Source organism: Heterocephalus glaber, unplaced genomic scaffold (assembly GCF_053883595.1).
Source record: "Heterocephalus glaber isolate CG9 unplaced genomic scaffold, H.glaber_assembly_v1.0 deba00001600, whole genome shotgun sequence".
Taxonomy (NCBI): Eukaryota; Metazoa; Chordata; class Mammalia; order Rodentia; family Bathyergidae; genus Heterocephalus; species Heterocephalus glaber.
In genome coordinates, this window is record NW_028258372.1 from 38,537,937 (window position 1) to 38,561,373 (window position 23,437).

At 54.9% G+C, this 23,437-nt stretch overlaps 1 protein-coding gene across 9 annotated transcripts in view; it reads left to right on the forward strand.

Annotated features, from left to right (window-relative positions):
* The window catches only part of Lgr6 (leucine rich repeat containing G protein-coupled receptor 6), a 114,274-nt gene that overhangs the window by 24,544 nt on the left and 66,293 nt on the right, over positions 1–23,437 (forward strand). For 7 of the 9 annotated variants that reach the window (XM_087193889.1, XM_021242217.2, XM_021242215.2 and 4 more), the window contains exons 2-4: positions 3,493–3,564; positions 6,502–6,573; positions 12,336–12,407. In XM_087193889.1, coding sequence (XP_087050015.1) covers positions 3,493–3,564; positions 6,502–6,573; positions 12,336–12,407 — 216 coding nt within the window. Of the gene's footprint in view, positions 1–1,320; positions 2,831–3,492; positions 3,565–6,501; positions 6,574–12,335; positions 12,408–23,437 lie in introns of those variants that run through there. The other 2 variants (XM_087193888.1, XM_021242218.2) reach the window with 2 other exon arrangements.

Below are 23,437 nucleotides of genomic sequence, written 5' to 3' on the forward strand. Positions count from 1 at the left end.
GCCCAGAGAGGACACATAGCCCCTCTGGGTATCCTAGGGTTGCCAGGGGAAGGCTCCAGGATGACATTGGGAGCCTCTCGGTCCTCTTGCTTCTCAGTGGAGAGCAGCAACAGCAAATGTCTAAAGGATAGGAAGAATTTCAATATGGCAACATCAAAGAATTAAGCCTGTGCCCTCTGAGTATGGGAGCCTGTGGGGATCACAGGGCAATAGGGTGGAGCAGGTTTTGTGTTCAGTCATCTGGTATCCAATTCAGCCACAGATCAGACCCTAATACAACATCACTGGGCAAACTGTTCTCCTCCCTGGGGGCCAGAGACAGATCAGAAGAGAGACCAGAGGCCAAGGAAGGAACTCAGCCAAACAAGGTCTCCCAACCTAAAGGGTGACATTTGGGTGAAGCTATTCATTTTTCCCAAAGAGCTTCTGTCTGTATAATAGGTGGAGGCTTGGAGCAAGTCTTCGACTTCCTTTTTTTTTTTTTGGTACCAGGGATCAAACTCAGGACCTTGCAGTTGCAAGGCAGGTGGCAGAACCACTGAGCTAAATTCCCACCCCAAGTCTGCAACTTCTTAATGGGCCAGTGCTCCAATGTGTGTGTGTGCAGATACACACACGTACCCTCCCCCGTGGAGCATGCATGCCCACAGACAAGCACATCCAAGAGTTCACGCGTCCCAACGCATGACCTCCTTCTTATAAATGCAGGTTCATGCAGCCAAGCCAGTGTTGGTACAACCAGAGCCCAGGCCCCCAAGGATCAGGGTACCCTCAGTTTCCTGAGTCCAGGAGTGGCTGAACTGTCTCAGCCGCATCCTCTGTGTTGCCCAGCTGACCTCCCAGGACAGTCATACGTCAGAGCCACCAACTTGATAGGACAGCGTCCATGTGAGAAGGGTCTGTGTGTCGATTCCCTACCTGTCACTGTGCAGGGCCCATTGCCCCCTATCTGGGCCTTTCCATCCCAAGGGCCTGTGGCATCTGCTTGGAGGGTCTGAGCTTTGAAATCCCCGCCTCGACACCCTCTTCTAACCCTGGCGTTCTTCTTCCTTCCCTTTTCCCGGCACCAGCCTCTTCCCTTTTCCTCTTGTGAGACGACAGCCGGCCCGAATGGGGTTCCCCGGACCGAACAGTTGAAATCCACCCTCCTGGCCCCTCCCTGGCCCTCCGCGAAGCTCGAAGCTCGGCAGCTGGGCTGGGCTGTGCTGTCTGGGGGCAGGATGTGGGGGCGGGCGGTGGGGGTGCGGCGCCATCCTCCCCAGGGGAGAACAATGAGGCCGCTGGTGAGGGGGGTGGGGGCCTTGGAGCCTCATCAGAGCCTGCAGCGCGGCCCCCGGAGGGACAGCTGAGTGATGAGGCCTGACTCACATGCCCCGCGAGCTCCTTGAACTCCCGCTGTGCGCCTGTCCAGACACATCCAGCCTTGAACAGAGTAGATGTTTAGAGGTAATCGGTTTTGTGGCACCGCGAACCTCCCTCCTTGCTGAGGCTGAGCTGAGCTTGGGACTCGAGAGGGAGGAGTCCACTCTGACTGATCTGCAGCCTGGCTTCTGCAGACATCACCCCACTCTCCCTACCACTGCCCGGGCTACTCCTGCATCTGCATACTCCAGTGATAACCCGAGGGCAGGGGATGGAGTCTGGGGACACCTGAGACCAAGCCCTGGCTTCAAATGCTGGAGGAACCCTCCCCTTCTGCTCCTCTCCTGCTTCCATTGTGACCCTCCGGGCTCCGGACGTGGCTGGCTGAGCCCTGCTCCAGGCCAGGGTGGCCGGAGATGGACCTGCAGTTTCCTGGGGGCAGCAGGAGGGAAATGTAGATGAGAACCAGCCCTGAGTTTGGCATGCTAGGCCCTTGGCTCCATCCTGCATGGAACGTCTCCTTTCCTGAGAGGACATGGAGTCCAAAGCCTGAGCTTTATCAAAGATAAAACATTTGAGACTAAACAGTCTTTTTATAGTTTGGAACTGGGCTCCCAAGCACGTGTCCCTCGCCATTCCCAGCCTGCCTTTCTAAAGAACACACGTACTGCAGAGGTTCTTCTCTGGGAGAAATGGAGCCACTGAGGCCTGTGGGCGAATGTGCTTCCAAGGAGGGAGGAGGGCTGCAACAGGGCCTGTAGGCACTGCCCAGCTGCATGGTGGGCTGCTCTGGGCCCACTCTGATCCCTCTACAGAGGGGTAGGCATAATTGAGAAGTAGCCACTGGAAAGTTGCAATAAGATGGACCAAAGTGTGTCAGGCACACACAGCCAACTTCAGACGCTGCTACTCACCCAGGTGCAAACTGAGAAGAACAGGCTACCATGGGGCGTAGGGTGGGACCCACAAACCAGGGCCCCAGCTCCTCCCCACCTACCCCCTGGCCTGTGGGGCTGGGACTCTTGTCTACAGGGCACTGAGCGAAAGGTAGAAGGATGAAGGCAAATATTTGTTGTGTATGTACTGTTTATTAGATAGTCTGTAAACATTAGCTCACTTAATCCTTACAAGGACTTTACTAGCTTGCTATTCATCTCGTTCTTATGGAGGAGGAAACAAAGGGTCATATTGGTCAGGAGCCCAAGGTCTGATAGGTAACCAGGGAGGGAGACGGCCTCAGGGCCAAGTCTATTGACTCCAGAACTTCTATGCTCTTTTCTTTTTGTTTTCTTAAATGTAAGATGGAAGCTAACGTGGAGTTGTTGTGAGCATTAAGTAGGATTATTGGTTAAGGTCTACCTGTACCTGGCAGAGTGGCCTCCGGTAATGTCAACGTGAGGATTACGGTCATTGGTGTGCAGGCCATCTCAGAAGACAGCGACACCAAAGCCACCATGGGATCCCTTAGGTAACAGGAGGCTTAGAGTGGTCTAGGTTGTGGGTCCATGGAGGGATCAGGTCTTCACATCCCTCCACTTAGGAATCTTAGGCATCTTCCGGGGTGCACCGAGAGGCCATGACCTCCCATAGGAGAAGCAGGAGATGGGGTGGGTGGGGAGCAAACAGGAAAGAGACTGGCAGAGGGAGGCCTCACAGGGCATCAAATCCCATTTCGTTTGGGGCCGGTTGAAAAAATGTTCCCCCATGACCTGCCCAGGATGAGCACCCCAGTGGCAGTGATCCCGGGCCTCAGTTTCCCCACTGGTAAAAACAGGAGGTGAGGTGTTTTTTGGATTAAGGGACCCCCTGCCTGCTGCTCTGAAATTCCATGCATTTCCCTCTAGCTCCTCCCTTTGTGGGGAGGTCAGTTTCCTTCATGGTCCCAACCATACCAGTCTCAGGAGACCCCCAGAAGGGATGGCGAAGGGCAGAGGGGAGAATGGAAAGCTGGACCGGGTGGCCCTGTTCTCATTCTCAGGGTGCAGCTGCAGTCTCAGACTGGCTGTGGAGTTAGGGTGCAGTGTGGTAGGACCCTGGGGTCCCCTGCAGTGGCTGGTCCTGAGTAGAACAGACTGGCACAGGCAGTACAGACGGGCAGCTCACAGTCCCTGGCAATTTCTTTCTATGCAGAGATCTCAGCATGAACAACCTCACCGAGCTTCAGCCTGGCTTCTTCCGGCACCTGCGTTTCCTGGAGGAGCTGTGAGTCATTGCCCCAGGGAACAAGGGTGGGAGGCAAAGCTCTGGCCACCTGTACCAGCTGGAGCTCCAGGGCTCCCCTGGAGGAGGGTGGAACTGGAAGGGGAAGAAAGCGGCTTGGGAGGTGGCTCTTTTGACAGTCAGGTGTTCAGCTGGTCTCTGACCTGCTAGTGACCCTGGGTGGCAGTGCTGGGCCATGTAGTCTGAAATCTAGTTTTTGTCACCCGCCCCCCACAAAGCAATGTTTCCCTCTTGATGTCTGTGTCGCACCTCTCCCCAAAGTCGCCTGTTAGCTGCTGTGGGCCCCTGTGTCTAGCCTCCAGCCCCTCCCCAAGAACTGTTGGTTCTTCTGAGATGTCCCTCACCTCCCCTTATTCTCTATTCCCACTGCTCCAGACCTAGCCACCCCCATTGCTAGAGGTGAACCAGCCCCTAACTGCAGATCTCCTCCCTCCATTCTAAAACACCCAAAAGCACCCCACCAGTTCCAGGGCCTCTGTGATTCTCCATAGCCTGAAGGGTCCATTTCTTAGACCTTTCCTTTCCAGATCCACTTCTCCCAGAGTGCTCCCTGGCTATTCCCTCTCCCAGTGTCCCTAGCGGGCTGGAATCCAGGAGTCTGGTCTTATTCCTAGGGCTCAGGAGTAAACCTCTGCTCAGCAACAGTGTGTGCCCCACCTGTCCACCCCAGGAGGCCTCATCCCTCTGACACTGCTCTCACTTTCATCCTCGCTCTATTTCCAACACCTCCCAGCCCTGTTTACCCTTCTGTTCACACCACCGTGGCTCCTGGGGAAAACTTTGCTTAAGCTCTGCAAACTGTGGGCTGCTGACCCCGAAAACGCCTTCAACCCTATCTCTTACCTGGCCCTGCTACTCCCTTGGTGGATGTCCCCACCTCACTCTGGTCCCAAATGCCCAGCCTGTCCCGCTGGAGTTAGGAGTCCATCAGCCCAAGGGCCACAGCTGGGTGTGGCGGCCAGGTCCTGTGGGCCCCTTTGTGTGGAAAGTAAGTTTGGTTCCACCTGCTGCCCTCGGGGAGCTTGTTTGTGACCCTGAGGACCCTCAAAAGTGTAGTCAGCAGGGGGATGTGGCACCAAGTGTCAGGGCATCTGGACACTGTGCAGGAGGGCAGGGCCGCCAGGGGGCAGGGAAGCCTTCCTGGAGGAGGAGGAGCCATTTTGAAGCCAGTTGTGGTGGCCCACGCCTGTAATCCCAGTACTCGGGAGGCTGAGGCAGGCGGATCACCTCAAGTTTGAGGCCAGCCTAGGCTACGTAGTGGGTTCAAGGCCAGCCCGGACTGTATAGCGAGATCCTGTCTAAAAAATAAATAAATAAAATAAAGGAAGTGGACAGCTTGCCCTTCAGCGGAGGTGACTCACTTGGGTGGGAATGACAAGCAAGAGCAAAGGACAGGGTGCTCAGGGCAGGTGACAGGGGCACAACCTGAGAGCTCCAGGCTGATTCTACATCTCCTATTTTAAAGGCCCCACCTAAAGGGCACATCCAGGGAACAGCTACAGAATACAAGCTCGGGGACCTCGTTATCACGATCCCTTTCCACACAGTTATTTTCTAAACAACAAATGTCAAATAAAGAGACTTTTCCTGGAGAATCTATGTATCCGCCATGCTGGGAATGGAACCCAGGCCCCTGTGCTTACTAAGCATGTGCTTTACTACTGAGGGATTCTACTCAAGGCTTTCAACACTGACCTACATTCCCAGACTTTTCTGTTTTTCATTTTGAGACAGGGTCTCACCAAGCTGCCAAATTGCCCAGCTAGTGGGATGCTCATGCCTCAGCCTCCCAGAGTGGCAGGATTACAAGCACGTCCCACCATGCCTAGCTCTGAGATGGTTTTTAAAACTGGCTTCTCCACATCGGCAGGCCTCCCAGCAGCATCTGATGCTCATGGGGACTCTGGAGGTGCAGAGTGTCTCTGAGCCATCCATATCAAACTGTATGCTCAGGTGTTGGCCTTGAGTGTGGGCACTGAATATATTTCATTCATTTGTTCTTTTTAGAATTGATCATTCTACAAGAGACATAGTAACAATTAGACCAGAACATTGGACTAATTCAGCGTCCATTTTTTAATGCCCCTGAATTACTGGGGTGAGCTGCATCCCACCCGTCCACTGTGACAGGTGCAGTAATCCAGCACAGGCTGGGGCGACTCAGGTCAGCCCAGGGGACAGTGCGCTCTGTGCAGTGGCTGTGAGCCTTGAAGCTCAGCTCTGGAGGAGGACACCTGCCCTGCCCCACCACCTCTGTGACCTGGAGGGCCAGGGCCTGACCCCTCCCAGCCTCACTTTCCCCACCTGAAGTTTAGGCTTAATACGGGTTGGGTACCCCGAACCCCAAACTGTGACCTAAAACTTTCTGAGCACTCGCACAATGCCCTAAGTGGACAGTTCTGCACCTGACCACATGTGTCAGGTGGGAGTTAGAACACCAGAGAAGTGAATTATTGCAGTGCCCTGGGGCGCAGCTCGGTTATAGAGCACATGTGTAGCTTGTGTGAGGTCCTGGCTGCGATGCCCAGCAAAAAAAACAAACAAAAAATGCGTTGTGTAAAATCACCTTCAGGGCCTGTGTATACGAGGCACAGTGGATTTTGTGTTCAGGCTTGGGACCCATCCTTGAGAGAGATAATTATACATCTGCAAATTTTCCAAAATCTGAAGAAAGTCTGAAATTCCAAATGCTTTTGGTCTCAAGCATTTCAAATAAGAGGTATTCAAACCGTAATAGGTGCCTTGCAGGGTTGTTACGGGAATTTTGATGAGGCACGTGAAGTGCTACTGGGCTGTGGATCTCAGTAAACGGTAGTTACTGCCCTGGCTCCCCTCGCCTAACCCCTGAGCTCAGAACCACAGAGCTCACCTTCTCTCTGGGTAACCTGCCCCTCGCTGACCACTGTCTCTCACTTCCAGGCGTCTCTCGGGGAACCATCTCTCCCACATCCCGGGACAAGCATTCTCTGGCCTCTACAGCCTGAAAATCCTGTAAGTAGAGTCAACCCCTTTTACCTCCAGGGCCCGCACTGAGAATCGTGGTCCAGTGGAAGTTTGTAAGCCCAAACTGAGTTCCCTGTCTGTGTGCTTCTCATCCCCTCATCTCCACTCTTCACTGCACTTGCTGTTGCTGTCTCTTGGCTTTCATCTTGTCGGCGACAAGCTCTTTGTACCAGGCTGTACGGCAACCGTGCAGGGGAGTGAAGCGTCTTTATTCCCTACTGCGAATGATCTCCATCAGCACAGTCGATGGCCCTGAGACCCCTTAGCCTACAGAAGGGGAAGACCGCTGCTGAAGAGGAGGGATCCACACGGATTTTCTTTAGGCTCAACCTTGATCTCTGGGTCCCTAGCCCTGAATACCTGTTCTCATGGCAAACACAGGCCCTCCTTCAGACTCCAGGCCGCCTCCTCCCAGCCCTTTCAGCTTTCCTTTGAAGCAAAAGACAAGTGGGAGTTGTTGAGGACCTTGTGCGGTTGCACCTGGCTTCCCTTTACCACTGAACTGTTGACCCATTTTAGAGGAGGGAAGGTGGAGGCACCATCTTCTTTCACCCCAATCCACGATCCATCTGTCCCCGTGATGAGTGAGGGTGGAGAGTGGTAGAAGAAAGAGGATACAGAGAGTCTCGGGCTGGGTGGGAGAGGCTCCTGGAGAGGACGCACCACTCAAGGGATGAGTTTGGGAAGAAAATAAGGATTTTGAGAGCTTATTCTGAAGCAACAGAATAACCATTTGGGGCTTTCCTTAAAGTGGTGAGGCATTCTCCAGCTCCGCTGCTCTTCAGTCCTGACGATGTTTGTAGGTCTTCTTTGTATGGTTGGGTGGGCTGTTGATTGCACAAGAGCATCCGGCTGAGAGGGTGGGAAGAGTGTGCAGTGCAGTTGTGTGGCCCTGGCTTGGGACTGCTTCGTCCTTGGGGCAGCCGGTGGCCCTTCCTCCATGGCCCATGAGCTTCAGGCTTCCGGCCAGTCCCTGACTACGCACTTGCTCTTTTTCCCACGTTGTTGGTCCCTGGCGCCTCTGAGCCCCAGTGTCCCTCTCCGACTTCCCGTCTGACTCCCAGCTTCTCTGGCCCCTGTCCTTCCCGTCCTCCCTGCTCCGCCCGAGGTCCTTCCCGTCTCTGCCCCCAGCCTCAGTCCCTTGTCTCCGCTCCTCTGCGCCGCTCAGACCCTGCTGCCCCTCTCCCTGCCCCAGTCCTCCTCCTTCCGGCCCCACCTGGGTCTCGCTCTCCATAAACACTGCTGCCCCGGAGGTGGGGAGAGTTGGGACCAGGCGCCGTGGTGCAGGCGGCCTGCTTGGTGGCTTGTCTGTGCCCCAGTGGCAGGCTCAGACCTGCGCCCGGATTAGAGGGCCGGGCTGTGTGAGCCGAGCCTTCGGAAGATGTGAGGCTCACGTCCCGCTCCTAAGACTGCGGCTTAGAGATGAGCCTCCTTTTCTTCTTTGCCTGCATTGGGCAATAAATCAAAGCTCGGGAGAAACCGCAGGCTGCCGGCCCGCCCCTTTCCACCGGCAGCACCTTGGCTCAGTGAGGAGGGCAGCAGGAGGGACTGCAGCAGGGGGTGCCCCCCCGCCAGTGACCCCACTTTGTCCCACCTTGGAGACCACCTGTCGGAGGAGCCTCTCTCCTCCCATCACTCTCCGGGAGGCACAGTTGGCTGCCCTGGAACAACCTCTTGCTCAAACACCTCAAAGTGGAGGATGGCACGCGCATCCCAGGCCTGGGATCTTTTCTGGGTCTGGTTTCTTCTCCTTGTGGCAGGTCCTTCCATCACTTCCTTTTCAGACTTGAAAGAACAGAGCAGTGGGGCCCGCCCTCAGCCCCGCAGCCCTCAGCCAAGGGCCTCTTTGGACACCTTAGCTGCTCTCCACCATCTCCGTGTGCCGGACCCTTCTCAGAGTGGTGCCTTCCTTCCCGGAAGCCAGGCTGTCCCGGGGGTTCACTCTGCCCCTTCTTCCTCCCCCCAGGGCAAAGGATAGAAGAAAGGGGGTTCCCTCTCTGATCCTTCCCCTCGTGTATTCACACCCTCTTCACACCTACCCTGGAGGTGTCACTCTGGTCCTTTCTGCTCTGAGGGCTCCCCAAGCCCCCGAGCCCATGGGCTCTGACTGGGCATGGACCCAGAGAGCCAGCCCTAGCTGTGCTTGGTGGTGTGTGCCTGTAATCCCTGTCGTTCAGGTGGCTGGGGCAAGAGGGTCTCAAGTTCAAGGCCAAGCTGGGCAATTTAGTGAGTCCCTATCTCAAAATAAAAATAAAAAGGCCTTGGGAGTGTAGGTCGGTGGTAGTGTTTGCCTAGCATGCATGAGGCCTTGGGTTCCATCTCTGGATCCTTGGCTCGGGGTGGGGTTATGGCACGCTGCAGCCCTATTATGGGGATGGTCAGCCCTACTCCTACCTGTCCCACAGGCGGGGAAAGGCACAGTTACCACCCACTCACCGTGGACCTAAGGGAAGCCACTGTTCCTGCTGCCTCAGACCTGTGGATCAACGCCTCGACCTCTGGGGCCCCTACCCCGTGCAGCTTTACAGGGCAGGGGCAGCCATGGCCCGGGCTCCTGTGTCTCAATGCCCAGCTTGAGGCCATGGCGTGTGTCTGCTAGGCCTCTGGGTCTTGATCACCAAAGGTTCACAGCCCACCCTTCCTCACAGGCCTCTTTCCCTAGAGACCACCCACTCCATGCCCACCCACTCCAGGGCAGACCAGGCCCAGGCCTTGGCCCTCCCTCCTCTGCGATCAGACAGAGTTTGTGCCCTCTCTGTATCAGGCTGCTATGGCCCCAGCTAGAAAGACTGCTGCTGGGGCTCAGCCACTTCTCATGAGAGCTAGATGTGGGAGCAGGGCGGGCTGTCCAGGGCTTCCTCCCCACCTGCCTCTGTCCCTGCTCCTGGACAGAGCCCAGCACCTCTGCAATCTGTGGCTGAGGATTCCTGGCCTGCTGACTTGGTAAAGGCTAGAGCTCCAGAAAGGCAGCTTGCTGCTTCTGAGCTGGGGCCTGTCCCATCTGCGGCCCTGGCTGGGGGCCACAGAGGAGCGGGAGGGAGCCGCTGTCTCGGGGAGACCCCCCAACTCTCCCGGTCCCGTGTTTATTCTCCACCTGGCCGGACAGCAGCCAGGCCTGGCCTGAAGTAGAGGCTGCCTGGGCGCTGAGGAACTGAATTAACCTGAGCCGATGGGGGTGTGGGGGTGGGGGGTGGTTGAGTCACGGGAACGCTGGACACTGAGCCTCGTGGAAGCAGGCGGGCAGGGAGACCCACCGAGGCAGCTCGTGCTAGAAGACAGGAAATCGGCCTCCTCTGCCCCTGGAAGATGTGAGGCCAGATCAGTGCCTCACCAGAGCAGTTGGCAGTTGCCCTTTCTCTGAGACTCTGTCTTTCTACCTTTAAAATGGAGGATCTGGAATCAATTTCCCAACATTGTAAACTATAGAAATTTAATACTGGAGCTGAGAAGGTAGCTCAATGGGGGGGAGGGGAGAGAGAGGGGGAGAGAGAGAGAAAGAGAGAGGGAAGGAGGAGGAAGAGGAGAAGGAGGAGGAGAAGGGGCCAGGTGTGGCACACGCCTGTCATCCCAGCACTTGGGAGGCTGAGGCAGGAGGATCACCAGGAGTTTGAGGCCAGCCTGGGCTACATAGTGAGTTCAAGGTCACCCTGAACTACATAGCAAGACCCTGCCTCAAAAAAAAAGAAGAAGAAAAAGAAGAGGAAGAGGAGAGGAGAAAGGAAGGGAAAGGAAAAGGAGAGGAGAGGAGAGAAGAGACAGAGACAGAGAGACCTAGAGACAGGCAGAGAGGAAGGAGAAAGGAAGGAAAGAAGGAGAAAAGATGAAGGAAGGAAGGAAGGAAGAAAGGAAGAAGTCAAGAAAGAGAAAAAAGAAGAAAAAAGAAAACTAAAGCCAAACCTCACACCCCTTGTGCAGAAGCCTGACCCATGAGGCAGATGAAGGGCTTGGAGTGCGCCGGGTGGGGGGCTCCGGCTGTGTCCCTCCTACCACCTTGGTAACCCCACAGCCCCTCCACAGAACAAGGAAGGGCTCTGAGAACCTCAGCCGCCTCTCTGGTGCCCTGGCCCTTCTCACTGTGGCAGCCATGGCCCCGCCCCCAGATGCTCTCTGGCCAGAGCTCCCCGGTGCACTCAGGGGAGTAGTGCTGAGAACTAGATTTCTGTCAAACGCAAGGTTCACATCAGAGTCCCTCCAAAGCCTAATATTCCTCCACCAGAGACTGCTCAGGAGATTTAACCAGGCAGGATTTTAAAAACCCAGATGACTCTAACAGGCAGTCAGGGCTAAAAGCAGAAGTGGGACCAGCAAAAGGCATAGTGAATTCGGTCTCAACAGCACTGGTCTGAGAGAAAGGCTTAGATCCTGGTCCTGATTGATTCAAGCATTAATTTGCTTTGTAGCTCAGGGCACGGTCTCCTCTTGGAAAACAAAGGGCGGCTCCCTTCTGAAGGTTCTTCCAGCCTGTATAACCCAATTGCACTTCAGTGCAGGAGGCACAGGGGCAGGAACCTTGAGGAGAGCAGGTCTGGGGCAAAGCCATCGATCACCATGCTGAACTCCAGCCTGCTGGTTTTGGCGCACAAAGGAGAGGACTTCCTGATGGCCAGACTTCCCTGCCATGGCAGTGAGTCCCCTGCTGCTGGGGAAGATCAAGTCCCGGTGAAGACACCGCAGCACCTGTGTGGGGGTCGGGGAGGAGGCACAATCCTGAGGCCTTAAAGGTCTTTCTAGATCTCTCTGTCTGGGATTCAGCAGAGGAGGGGGTGGGAGGGCCCTGGAGGTGACGTGGGTTGCTCTTTGGAAGTGGGCTCCTCTTTGGAAGTGGGCTCGGCTGTGTGGTGACCAGACACAGCCTGTGGGCCCTGTGGGGCAGGCCTCATGAGGACCTGTGAGCAGCCAAGCCCCTCATGCTTTCCCAGCAATCGGCTCTCTTGGATCCTTGCCCTGAGAAAGCTGAGGCCCTGGTGTGAGAACCGAGGTGGCCCACCAAGGTCAGGAGTGAAGAATATTCACCGTTTAGATGAGAGAAGTCAGGCTGGCTGGAAGGGTAGAGGTGCTGAGCAGGGCAGAGGGTCAATTCTGCCCTGCACATGGGATTTCAAGGGGCCCCACGGAGCTCCAGGATTCCTGCCTGTGGGGTCACCCTGGCGTCCTGTGGCCAGGCTCCAGTTCCAGGAGGGGAGCCTAGTAAGTGGATCGTTCCCACTGGTCAGCATGGGCTTATCTGTGTGTGATTATGTGAGATTGGATCACCAGGACTGGCTGACGAAGGATCTGGGGCACTTCAAATTGCTTCTATGGATAACAGTGCCAGAAAACATTTGTCAGGAGCCCTGGCACCCTAGGCATAGCCTTACCCTCATCCATGTCCTCCCCTCCCACAAAGAAACCATTAGCATCTCAGCTAAATGGAAAGGAAACGGGGGTCTGGGGAGGAAAAACCTTCATTTCTTCAGGTGCTTGCTGGCCCAACTTAGCAGAACCTCGTGCATTCTGACTTCTGACCCCCACTGCTCCCCAGTGCACCTTCAACCCTTTATCTTCCTCATTCTCTTGACTCTTGTCCCATCCTAGGAGCCCTCCTAACAGGGTAGGGGCTGGACCAGGATTCTTCCTAGGGCTCTGAAGCCACAGCAAGAGAGAGGGTCTAACATGGGGTGGGGGTTCATGAGATTAGCTCTCCAGTCCTTCCCTCAGCCCCAAGATCTACCCACCATGGGGTCCTCAAAGCCCTTTCTTGTTCCTCCTAGGATGCTGCAGAACAACCAGCTGGGAGGAATTCCTGCCGAGGCACTGTGGGAGCTGCCGAGCCTGCAGTCTCTGTGAGTCACCAAGGGCTGTCCTGGGAGTCACCAGCTTCCTTGGGCCTGAGTCACAGCCGGGACCCCCCTGCCTCCGCTCCCCCTTCTCCTGCAGGCCCCTGTCTCCTGCTCCACGCTCTAGACAGGAAGCTGCTCCTGGCTTTGGTTGCTTCAGGGGTTTTGTTGTCATCCTCAGCATGTGTATGTGTACACTTGAGTGTGCATCTTAGGGGCAAGAAGGCCTCCCCCAGAGGATTGTGGGAATAGGACCTCCCTAGGTAGGGCCACCAGGGCAGCAGTCCCCAGGCACCTGGCGTTCTGCCATTGCAGCCTGGGGTGTGGGGTGTCGGGAAGGGGCCGTCTCCCCCACCTAGCTGCTCTGGCCCCCAGGGCTCTGTGGGTGGAGGGGAGGCTGGGCTCACACACCCACTTCCCCTACACCAGGGTGGGACTGCTGTTGGGGACTCAGGCCACTCATGACAGAACCACCCCTCCAGGCACCCTGCAGTTCCGCTTTTGCCCAGCAGGGGCACCACGACAGCAAAACTGCGCCTGTAGGCAGAGGCAGGAGCAGGTGCTCTAGGCTGATGGCCCTTGAACTGCAGGTGCGGTCCTGGGGACAGGTGTTGGCTTTTATTCACAGGGTGCACAGCATGGGTCTGGAATGTGATGGGCGCCTCGCACGTGCCTGTGGGGCCCAGCTGAATTTACAGGTGCATCTACATCGATGGGAGAATGCAAACGGATTTGGGGGGAAATCAAAGTTGGAAGACAGGATTAGGCCAGTGCATTTGGCCAGCGAGGGAAACCGAGGCACAAGGAGTCTATGGGACAAGGGCATGCGGTATCCTTGGCCATGGACACTGCCATGGTCTTGGCCAGAGCATGGATGTGGAAGTCGGAGGACTCTAAACTGTTTTCTCTCCTCAAGTGGAACGATGAGGGGGCTGGGAAGGCAGCCTTGCTCCCTATATCATTCTACCATAAAGTAAAAGGGGTTCATCCGTGGAGCCCCACAGCTACTGAACCACATGTGGGGGGCTTTCCTGCCCTGAAGCTGCCCTGGGCATCCTCTGGCCTCCGGCTCTGGGTCTGCACCCTGACACCCCCCATCCCAGCTTCCTGATTGTCCTGATGGGCAGAACCAGACTTCCCTTGTTCTCACCTTCTGGCCCTCCACCCCCATGCGCCTAGAGCTCTGGCTCCAGTGCCTCTCTTTGCAGCCAACCTCACCACAGCACAGGACCAGGCAGCCCAGTGGGCCCCTGGGGGCCAGGGTAGGGGTGAGGGTCAGGAGACCAAAGGCCAGGAGAGCCCGTGCTTGCTCCCCACCGGCAGGGCTGACCAAACATTTGCTTAGGGCACCAGCAAAGAGCGCAGGCGGCCCAAAGTAAGAGGGGTGTGTGTGTGTGTGTGTGTGTGTGTGTGTGTGTGTGTGTGTTGAGGGGAAGGGGAAGCGTCGACACTTCATCCAAAGCATCAAGAGGACTTCATAGGGAAAAAATGGGGCTTTCATTGGATTTCTTTGCACTTATTTTGAGGTTAAGTTGGTTTTTTATTTTTATTTTTTAAATTATGAATCATATCCTTTGCTTAAAACATTTCAAGATCCTGCTTTCAGACGAGGCAGGGAGCTCCTGGGCTAGACGGGCAGTTTCCCTGCCGCACTGGGGAAGTGGGCAACCCCTGAGGCTTGGGGACTAGATGAGCAGCAGCCACTCCAGCCCCTTTACTCCCTGTCAGTTGGTTGACCAGGGCTTGAGGCCTTGTTCCCCACTCCTATCGGTATAAGGCAGCTGAGCGGACTTTGCCTCTTTCCATCCTGTGAAGAAAGCAGCAACCTGCTAGTCAGAAAACTTGGCTTCCCTCTCTGGGCTTCTGGCTGCCTATCTTTCAGACAGGACTTGTGATCTTTCCTGCCTACCTCACAAGGGTGCCATGGAGATGAAATACATGTTAAGTGGGAAAGGTTTGCAACAAGAAGGCTCCGCAAAGCTGTGGTGGGAGGCAGGGTTGTTGTGATATTGCTCATCTAACCGGTCATAAATTCATACGTTTTACCAATGTGTTTGAGGCTTTACTGGGATGGCAATGCCTGGATTGAGTCTCGAAGGATCAGGAAGTGTCATTCAGGCGGAGAGGCCCAAAGGACGTTACAGGCAGAGGGAATAATGTCCGCAAAGCGCAGAGACGATGTAGAATCAAGAGAACACTAGAGAATCTGCACGCAGATTGAACTGTGAGTTTTGGGTGGACTGGTGGGAAGGGCAGTGATGAGAAGATATCTGGAATTAGCACATGGGCATGGCCGCAAGGAGGCAAGGACCTTACTAAGGATTTGGACTGTATGCTCTGCACAGTGGGGAGCCCTATAAGGGCTTTTGGCAGGAGGGCAGGGTGATAGGGTTTGTGCCTTTGAAAATCAGCTTGGCAGGAGTCTCAGAGGACAGCCGGGGGTGGGGGGGCGGTGAAGGTCCCCTGCATGGAGGAAGCAGGATAGTGGCCGAAGGAAAGGCAGGGACAGCGGTGAAGGGAAATGTTGGTGGACTCGGGACATCAAGATGCTGTGTCATTAGGTCTCTGCAGCCAGGTTCCCTGGGTTCAAATCTCAGCTCTTTCCCTCACCAGCTGGAAGACCTGGGGCAGGTTACCCCACCACTGTGCTTCTGTTTCCTTTTCAGCCAAGTGGAGGGGACGCTGGTATCTACAGTGCTACCTTAGTGTTTGCTGGGCACGATGAGTACCAAAAAATTGTTTGGGCTGGAAAGCGTGGCATGTCATGAAGCAATTGACACCAATGAGTTCTATCTTGTGTGTTAAGTACCAAACAAACGGCCAGTACAGGACAAAATGTTTCAGTCAACATTCGCTGAGTTTCAAAGCATTGGAGTCCCATGGAGTGACTCTATGTACCTCAACAGAATTGGATGAAATGAGTCAATGTACAGAAAAGACAGAATGGGAACTTTTGTTGCCACCACTGCAATTATTAGTAGTAATAGCATTGACTGGATGTGGGAGTTGGGAGAGGGGAAGTGAAAGTGACACTCAGTCCTCTGGCTTTGGCATGGCGTGGGTGGGGGATCAGGTCATTAAGAGCTTGACACATGGCAAGTGCTCACGAGCAGCAAGTTGGAAGAGTTGTAAATAAAACATGAGCCCTAGAGGGTGACCAAACTTCCAGCGCGAACTAAATTGGAAGCTTTGTTGCTCTGCCTATAGGACATCAGTGTGTGTGGGTGTGTGTGTGGGTGTGGGTGTGGGTGTGTAATGAAGAGCGGTACGCATAACCCAACTCATAGATTCTGTGTAGGTATCTGTCTTGAGCTTTCGGAAGTTGGTGGTGGCACCGTTCAAGGTGGGTTTACCTTAGACCTCACAGTGAGGTGCTGCCCCACCTACTCCAGTTCCCTCCACTTTAGTGACAGAAAACCAGGCTCAGGCTGCAAGGCTGAGGACAGGTGTGGGGACAAAAGACAGTATGTGGACCACCCTGCGTGCCAGCCCCACAGGGGCTGTTTTACATACACTGTCCCATTCCCCACACAAAGCCCCTCTTCAAGCTGCTCTGTCTGTAAGCAGACCAGGAAACAGAAGCAGACAAGACCAGGGGCTGTCTGAGGTCAGCCCTGGTGAGGAGGGAAGGCAGGGGACCCCATAGTTGTTGAGCTCCACATGCAGGAAGGGAGGGCACACTATGGCAGCCATCATCAGGTGACTTCCGCTTCCCAGAGTGTTAGCAAGTAGAGATGTCCTGCTTCCTGTCGGGAGGCATGTAGGGTACACACCTGTGCCTGCGCTCCCCGGGGTGCACTGTTCCTCCCCAGCGCAGGCCAGATGCACCCTGGGGCAAGTGTCCCTGGAGAAGGCTGCTCCTCATCTCGAGCACGGAGGGCTCCCGAGCATACTCTTGTGGATACTCTGGGAGCCTCAGGGAAGGCTTGGTCCTGCAGTCTACTTTTTACCCGCTGGAGCCAGACAGACACAGGGCTGTAGGAAGTAGGTTTGGGGGAGTCTGGAGAGGGGCTGGGGTAGAGGATGGGACAGGCCAGTCCACCATTCCAGGGTCAAGGTACGGAGTCAGACGTGGCGCGTGAGCTGTTTGGCTTGGCACCTGGGCTGGCAGTGCCCAGCTCTGCTATCCTCTCCCTGGACACACTTGCTGCCTGCCCGACCCATGTGGGAGGGGAGGGTGGCCACACCAGACGTGTCACACCAGGCTTGAGCCCAGGCCAAGAGAAACCACGGAACGTCAGTGGAGCCTGGGGGAAAATAGAAACTGGTGGGGGCAAGGCAGGCCTGGGGGTGAGCGCATGGCATGGAAAACCAAAGCAGCTCAGAAGGAGTCGGGCACTGGGCTGGCTGGTCCCAGGCGAAGCCGGAAAAGCACAGTGGCAGGAATAAAGGGAAGAAAGCAAAAACAGCCCAATGCTAGACACCCTAGGGGGGAAATGCGTAATTACAAAGGACGGGCGCAAGAAGCTGGCGACGTTGTTCGGAGAAGGGGAAATTAATCAAGAGCAGTGGCAGCCTCTCAACCAAAACCCCAGTTAGAGCCACCACACCCCCTCTGCTCCAGCCAGCAGACTAAAACATGCTGGCTGCCTGCTGCAGAGGGGAGGCAGTGGGAGGCTGAGTGGGTGTGTGTGTGCGTGCAGATGTGCTTGTGGGCACTGGAGGCCATCGCAGGGCCAGGGTAGGAGGGGTGGCTCCCACTTGGCACACTTCAATATGCTAAGCACACTCTGTAGCTCCTTTAATCCTGAAAGCCCTATAAGGTCACTTCTATTATGTCCATTTTACAGAGGAGGCAACTAAAGCCCAGAGAAGTCGAGTAACTTACTTGAGGTCATACACCAGGAAAAAGAGGAGCTGGGACTTAATTTAGCTCCGACTCCAAAGTGCTGATCCTTTGGTACCTCTCTGAAGCTGCAGTGCTTCGGGTTGCAGAGACTTGGGTTTAAGTTTTGGTTGTGTCAATAACTGGCTGCGAAGCAAGTTGTCTCCCTTCCCTAAGCCTATGGGTTCCTAGCTCTAAAATGGGAGGGTCTAATGGAATGATTGGCAGACAGATGTCCCAAGAGGATGTCATTCTAGGGAGATACAGGAACTTTCCGATGGGAGTATTGGCCCTGCTCTGGACTCACTTATGATTCCTGTGTGCTTGCTCTCTTTAGGCCTCAGTTTCTCTCTGTGCAGTGGAGAGTATTCCAGTCTTCTGGGAATGTTGCAGAGTTGGAGGAGGAAAGACCTGAATGTCCCCTGGAGAAATGGCTAAGGCATCCTGTTCAATGCCAGAGGTCCCATGAGGGCAGAGCTAGGAGATGTTCCCAGGGAAAGCCAAAAGCCAGGGGCTTCTGGGAGGTTCCCTTCATCCATACCTCTGACCCCTCTCCATCCTAGGAACAGTTACACCCCAGAATAATCCTCAGGGACAGACTAATAGAAACAGTACACAGATGGCACTTTGCACTCTCATTTAGTGACCTCCTGTGCTAGTGGTCTCCTCAGCTCTGCTTTATAGATCAGGAAACGGAGGCACAGACTGGTGATGTCACTTGAAGCAAAGCCAACGTCAGAACTCAGGGGCCTGCCCCCGAGTCCCTGCGCACAGCTGGGTGCTGTGCTGCCTCTAGAGGTCAGGTCTAAGGGGGCTGAAGGAGACGATGACAAGCCCTGGTGAATGGGTCTTCATGGTCTCTGGTAACCAGGGTATTTCTAGAGCACCTGCTCTCAGAGCTGTCCTTGGGTTGTGCTCTGCCAGTGAGTGCCTGAGGATCCTGGGTTGACCCATTTCTGTCCTTATCAGGAGTTCTGGAGTTAAGGGGAGCCTGGGTTGGGGGGACCGTGCTAGTTGCTGGGGAGCTAGGGGATGCTGACATGGTGGCACCGGCACTGACCCCTAAAAACCTCAGCCTTGGTCGGAACCCTAAAGAATCTGAGAGAGAGAGAGGAGAGAGAGAGAGCGAGAGAGCACAAAGTCGGTTGTTACTAATGACTGTCTGCCTAGGAAGAACTTAAGGGATTTCGAGGCACTGAGCATTCCTTCTTCAGCAACAGCCCATGCACGCACAGCCCCAGCTCACAGGCAGGCCCGACAGGGCAGAGCATCAGGGATGGCCATGCCCAAGACCCTCCAGAGGATGAAGCTAAGTAGGGTTTTGTTGTGTGAGGGTAGAAGAGCCCCGTCATGTCCGTCCTCCTCAGCCCCAGCCTCCTGAAGGTCTCAGGGGGAGGCCTGGGCAATTTCAGGAGGAGGAGGAGGGCGCCAGTTATGCAAGGGGTGGGGGACTTCACCTGGGTCTCCTGAGCACTGAGGAAAGGAGGAAGGCATCCCTGGGGGCAGAAGAAGGGCCTTTGGGGAAGGGACTAAGGATGGAGGATGGGTGGACACAGTCAGAGACAGAGCTCACAGAACAGCATGTGCTTCTCCAAGTGTTGTCCCCACACCAGGAAAATCAGTATCCACTGAGAATTTGTTACAAATGCAAATTCTCAGGCCTCACCCAGACATATTGGATCAAAGTTTGGGGATGGGGCCAACTGTCCATGGTTTAGAGTAGCAAACCCCCCATGCTAGTCCAAGGCACGATGAAGATTAAGAACCTCTGATGTTGGGCTGCAGGTGTAGTTCAGTGACAGAGCCCCTGCCTAGCATGTGTGAGGGCCTGGGTTTGATACCCAGCACTGCAAGAACAAAACCAATCAAAATGATACAAAGGAAGGATATATTCCTTTCCTCGGGCTACATTAACACATTACCACTAATTGGGTGTTTAAAACAACAGAGATTTATTCTCTCAGAGTCTTTGGGACTAGGGGTCCAAAATCGAGGTGTTAGTGGGGCTGCTCTCTGACTGGAGGTTCTGGGGGAGAATCTTTCCCTGCCTAACACTGCTGGTGGCTGCCAACATTTCTTATGGCTGATCCCTCCAATCCCTGCCTTCTGTCTTCACATGGCCTTTCCCTCTTCTCTCTCTCTCATAGGGATATTTACCATTGGATTTAGGGTCCTCCCAGATAATCCTGATGATCTCATATCAAGTTCCTTAATTTGATTATAGCTGAAAAAATCCTTTCTCCTAATAAGATTCTATTAACAGGTTCTGGGAGTTGGGACATGGACATATTGATTTTGGAGTTATCATTCAAGCCACTGCAAAGAATAAGACAAATGGGAGAGGAGGGAAAGTGAGCCTGGGTCCAGAAGAAGAGTGCTTGGGGATGAAAAGCTGAGGTTGGGTCTGGAGGATGCCTTGATCCAGCTGTCCCTGCAGGGAGAGAATGTGGTAGAGGGGGCCCCTGAGCTGGCAGGATAGGAGCGACATGGCTCCTCTCTGGGAACTCTGGCCCAAGGTCCCACCCTGAAGCTGCCCCCAAGCTCTGCAGGTGACCTGGTGAGTTCTGTCAGTACCCCCACCTTGCCTGCCAGCCAGGGAGGGCCTTGGGGTTCAGCCAAGGGGGTCCACAGGGACACACAAGGTGGCAGATGGCCTCCCTGGCATAGCTATTTCAAGCTCCGTGATTATATGCTACTGTATTTGGATCTTCCCAAGGTTCCGGGAGTTGATTACTACATGTGTCTAGAGCACAGACTGCTCTGAGGTGGGTGAGTGGGCAGGCTAGCAGCCCCCTGCAGCCCACAAGGGTCTGAATATGGGTAATTTGGTTCCTGAGAGGTACTAGAAGAGTGTCCTTGGTGGGCTGGACCCTGGGATCTGGTGATGATTCTTTCAGCTATAAATGCTGGTCTGGAACAGACTTGGCTCCAGCTGGGCCACCCAGGAGCATCACAGTGCCTTGGGCCCACAGGAAACACCACAGCACAGACTTGTGGGTCTCCTCAGCCCTCCTTCAGGCTGAACATGCTTCTCTAAGTTGGCCACTCCTGAGCCCCTCAGAGTTCCAGCAGACCTAGGCCTGTGACACTGGAGAGAGGTGAGGGCACCCAAGGTGTGGGACACTGGAACTCAGATCTGGCTTGGGCTCAAGTGAGCCCCCAGGCAGACCCAAGAGGTGGGCAACCCCTTCCCCACAGTACAAGGCCAAGGTTTCTCCTCAGCTCTCCTCTACTCAGGTCAATGGACCTTCCCGAGCAGCTGATGCCCAGGGAGCCTGAAGGAAGGAGGAAAGCCCACTGTGGGTATTTCTCCATCCATCCATCCATTTATTATTTCCAGCATTGCGGCGCTTGAAATGCCTGACATGGAAGACACTGAGATAATGAAACAAGGACCCTGCCTTCCAGAAGCTTGCAGTTTGATATGGAAATGTCAGCCACACCCAGGCCGCCATCATCCCCAGCCCACCTCATGTACAGTGGATCCTTTGCTTATGAACTCAATTTGTTCTCCAGAGCTGGTTGTAACTCAAGTTGGTCAATTGAAGGCTCAGGCTCCTCTACATAGCTCTCAAAGTCTCTCTCCTGTACACAGGCAGATCTTAGGGTCCTTAGAGAGACATCGGCCCAGGATTTCTCCATTAATCCCACACAGGAAAGGCTGTTGTCATGATCCTTCCAAAACTCTTCAAGGGTTAAATCTGTATCTGAGACCATCCAGAAGCACAAGCGGCCAGCATTTGGGTTGTAACTCAAGGCTTTGGTCGTCAGTTAAAACTAAAATTCTGGTCATAACCCAAGTTGTTCGTATGTCAGGTCAGTTGTAACTTGAGGGTCCACTGTACTGTGAATGTAAGCATCTGAGACACAAAAGCCACTGCAGGTCAAGATGGTGTAAAATTAGTGTATAAAGGGGGTGGATGAAAACCAGGTGAAGTCCAGTGTGTGAAATAAGAATCATGCTGCAGTTAATGTTTGCCGAGTGCTTAATACGTTACCAGGCTCTAGGCTAGTACTTACCAGGCACGGCCTCATTGATTCCTTGCAGCAGGGGTCTGAGGGAGATGCTGTGAGCCCCATTTCACAGGTGAGCACGTGAAGGTTTAGGGAGCTGATCAGAGAACTGATAAGGGGTTCACCACTGTTTACATCCTCTCCACTCAAAGTGGTCCTCGCAGGCCCTCAACATAAGCGGCCTTTGGGAACATGGTGCCTGTGCGGAATCCCGAGCTCCGCCACAGCCTTACTGACTCAGAATCTGCCTTTTCACAAGGCCCATCGCTCTGCCTTCCAGGTGATTCATATGTGATTTAAGTGGCAGAGTCACTCTTTTGCACAGGAGCTTCTGGGAGACCTCCACCCTCTCAATCTCAGTTAGAATGGACAGCGCTCACCTGCTCTTCGCTTCCCCTGCTCCCTACAGTCAGGTGTGCACATGGGATGGAAAAGTGAGGCTTGGATAGGCTTGGTTGTGGAACTGCCTGGTGGCAGTAAGAGGGACCAGATGACTTCCGGAGGGGTGCGGTTGGCGAGATAAAGGTGAGACTTTGGGAGGAACTTTGCAGTTGTCCGTAGCCACATAGGAAGGACAAAGCTATGTACCTTCTCCTGAAGGTTCTTCAGGGTCTCCTCACCTGGCCTGGGGGCAGAAGAAAGTGTCGCTGTCTCCTGACATTTTCTGGAACTCATCATACCTTTCCAGAAGAATTGAGTCCCACTGAAGCATGAGAGGGGCCCAGGGGCGGTGAGGAAAGGCTCAGAGGGCTGCTAGGCAGGGGGCAGCACATGCAGCCCTGCAGCAGCCTTCCACTGGGGGCAACCCTGGAGGCTATAGGGGGCTGGACCCTGCCTCTCAGCCATCCTGGTAAGAGTGGACAGGTCAGGTGCTGTGAAGGAATATTTTCTTTGAGAGACCAAGTCTCACTATGTACCCCAGGCTGGCCTTGAACTCAGGATCCTCCTGGCTCAGCCTCCCAAGTGCTGGGATTACAGGCGTGCACCACCACACCCAGTAAGGGTGGTCTTTTTATGAGAGTCCATGAACGATTTTCATCTGTTTATGAGCCTGGAAGCCCAGGGGGCTGCCAGCCACTCCCTGGAGAGTAGAATCCACACACCAACCAGAAAAGGCAGCGAGTGTGTCAGGCTCTTGCCCTGGCCGAAGCAGAGGCTGTGTGGCTGGAGACTGCCTGAGACCACAGGACCCCAGAATACCAGCACTGGAGCTGCAGGGGTCACCCAGTCCGGCAGCCTCTTTTACAGGTGAGAAAGTAGGCACAGAGAGAGGGTGTGACGTCCCCAGCGATACCCAGTGACCAGCAGAGCAGCTGCAGCCAGACCGGGTGGCCCTAAGATCAGTTGCTCTGGAATGTGGCCCCAGTGGGGGACTCTCACCACGGTGGCATCCCTCCCCTCAGCAGCCTGAACACCTGTTTGGGGACTTAGAGCCAGCTCCTCTCTGCTCCCTCCCTTAAATAAAACAAATCCAGCGAGGCCCGCTCCAGAGGACACTGTGGACCCTTGGAAGGGGTCTGGGCAGTGTGGAGGGAGGAGCATTCGTGAGCTGTTGTGGGAGGGCTATCAAAAGGATGCTGTGCCTCCAGGGCCCCTGGCAGCCCAGCAAGAGGAAATCCCTGTTCTCTCTCTGCTTCTTTCTCGAAGCAGTATCTTCCCTGAGGGAAAAGGGCACAAGCTCTGTCCACTCTCCCTGTGTCTCCCAGAAGAAATGAACTCTTTCTCCCGAGGCTTCTCCATGTGTCCTGCCTTTCTTGCCTGGTTAGTGGGGGCCGCAGCACCTTTCTGGGGCTGGAGGCCACAGGGGAGCTCAGCCCCATGGCTCTCCTCAGAGCCAAGCCACTACTGTTTGGAGTAAGACTGGTGAAAGAGAAAGAGACAGAAGAGAGGGAAAGAGGAAATTTCTTTGAGTCTCTCCACGTGACAGGTATGCCATTAGGCCTTCATTCGGTGGCAAGGCCTTACTGAGACTCTGCCCCACAGCCCTTCCCACACCTTCTCTCTCCTCCTCTTCAGAGTCCACAGTGGTTGCCTCCATTTCTTCCTCTCCAGTGTGGCCTCTGGGGCCCTGCCAGTCCAGCACAAGGGAGAGAACGCTGGTGCCCAGGCGCTCCCCAGCCCTTGCCTCCGTCGCTGTCACAGAAGCGTATGGTAGTGGTGACTGCCCCTCCTTAAACTTGTCTCTCCCTGTGGCTGC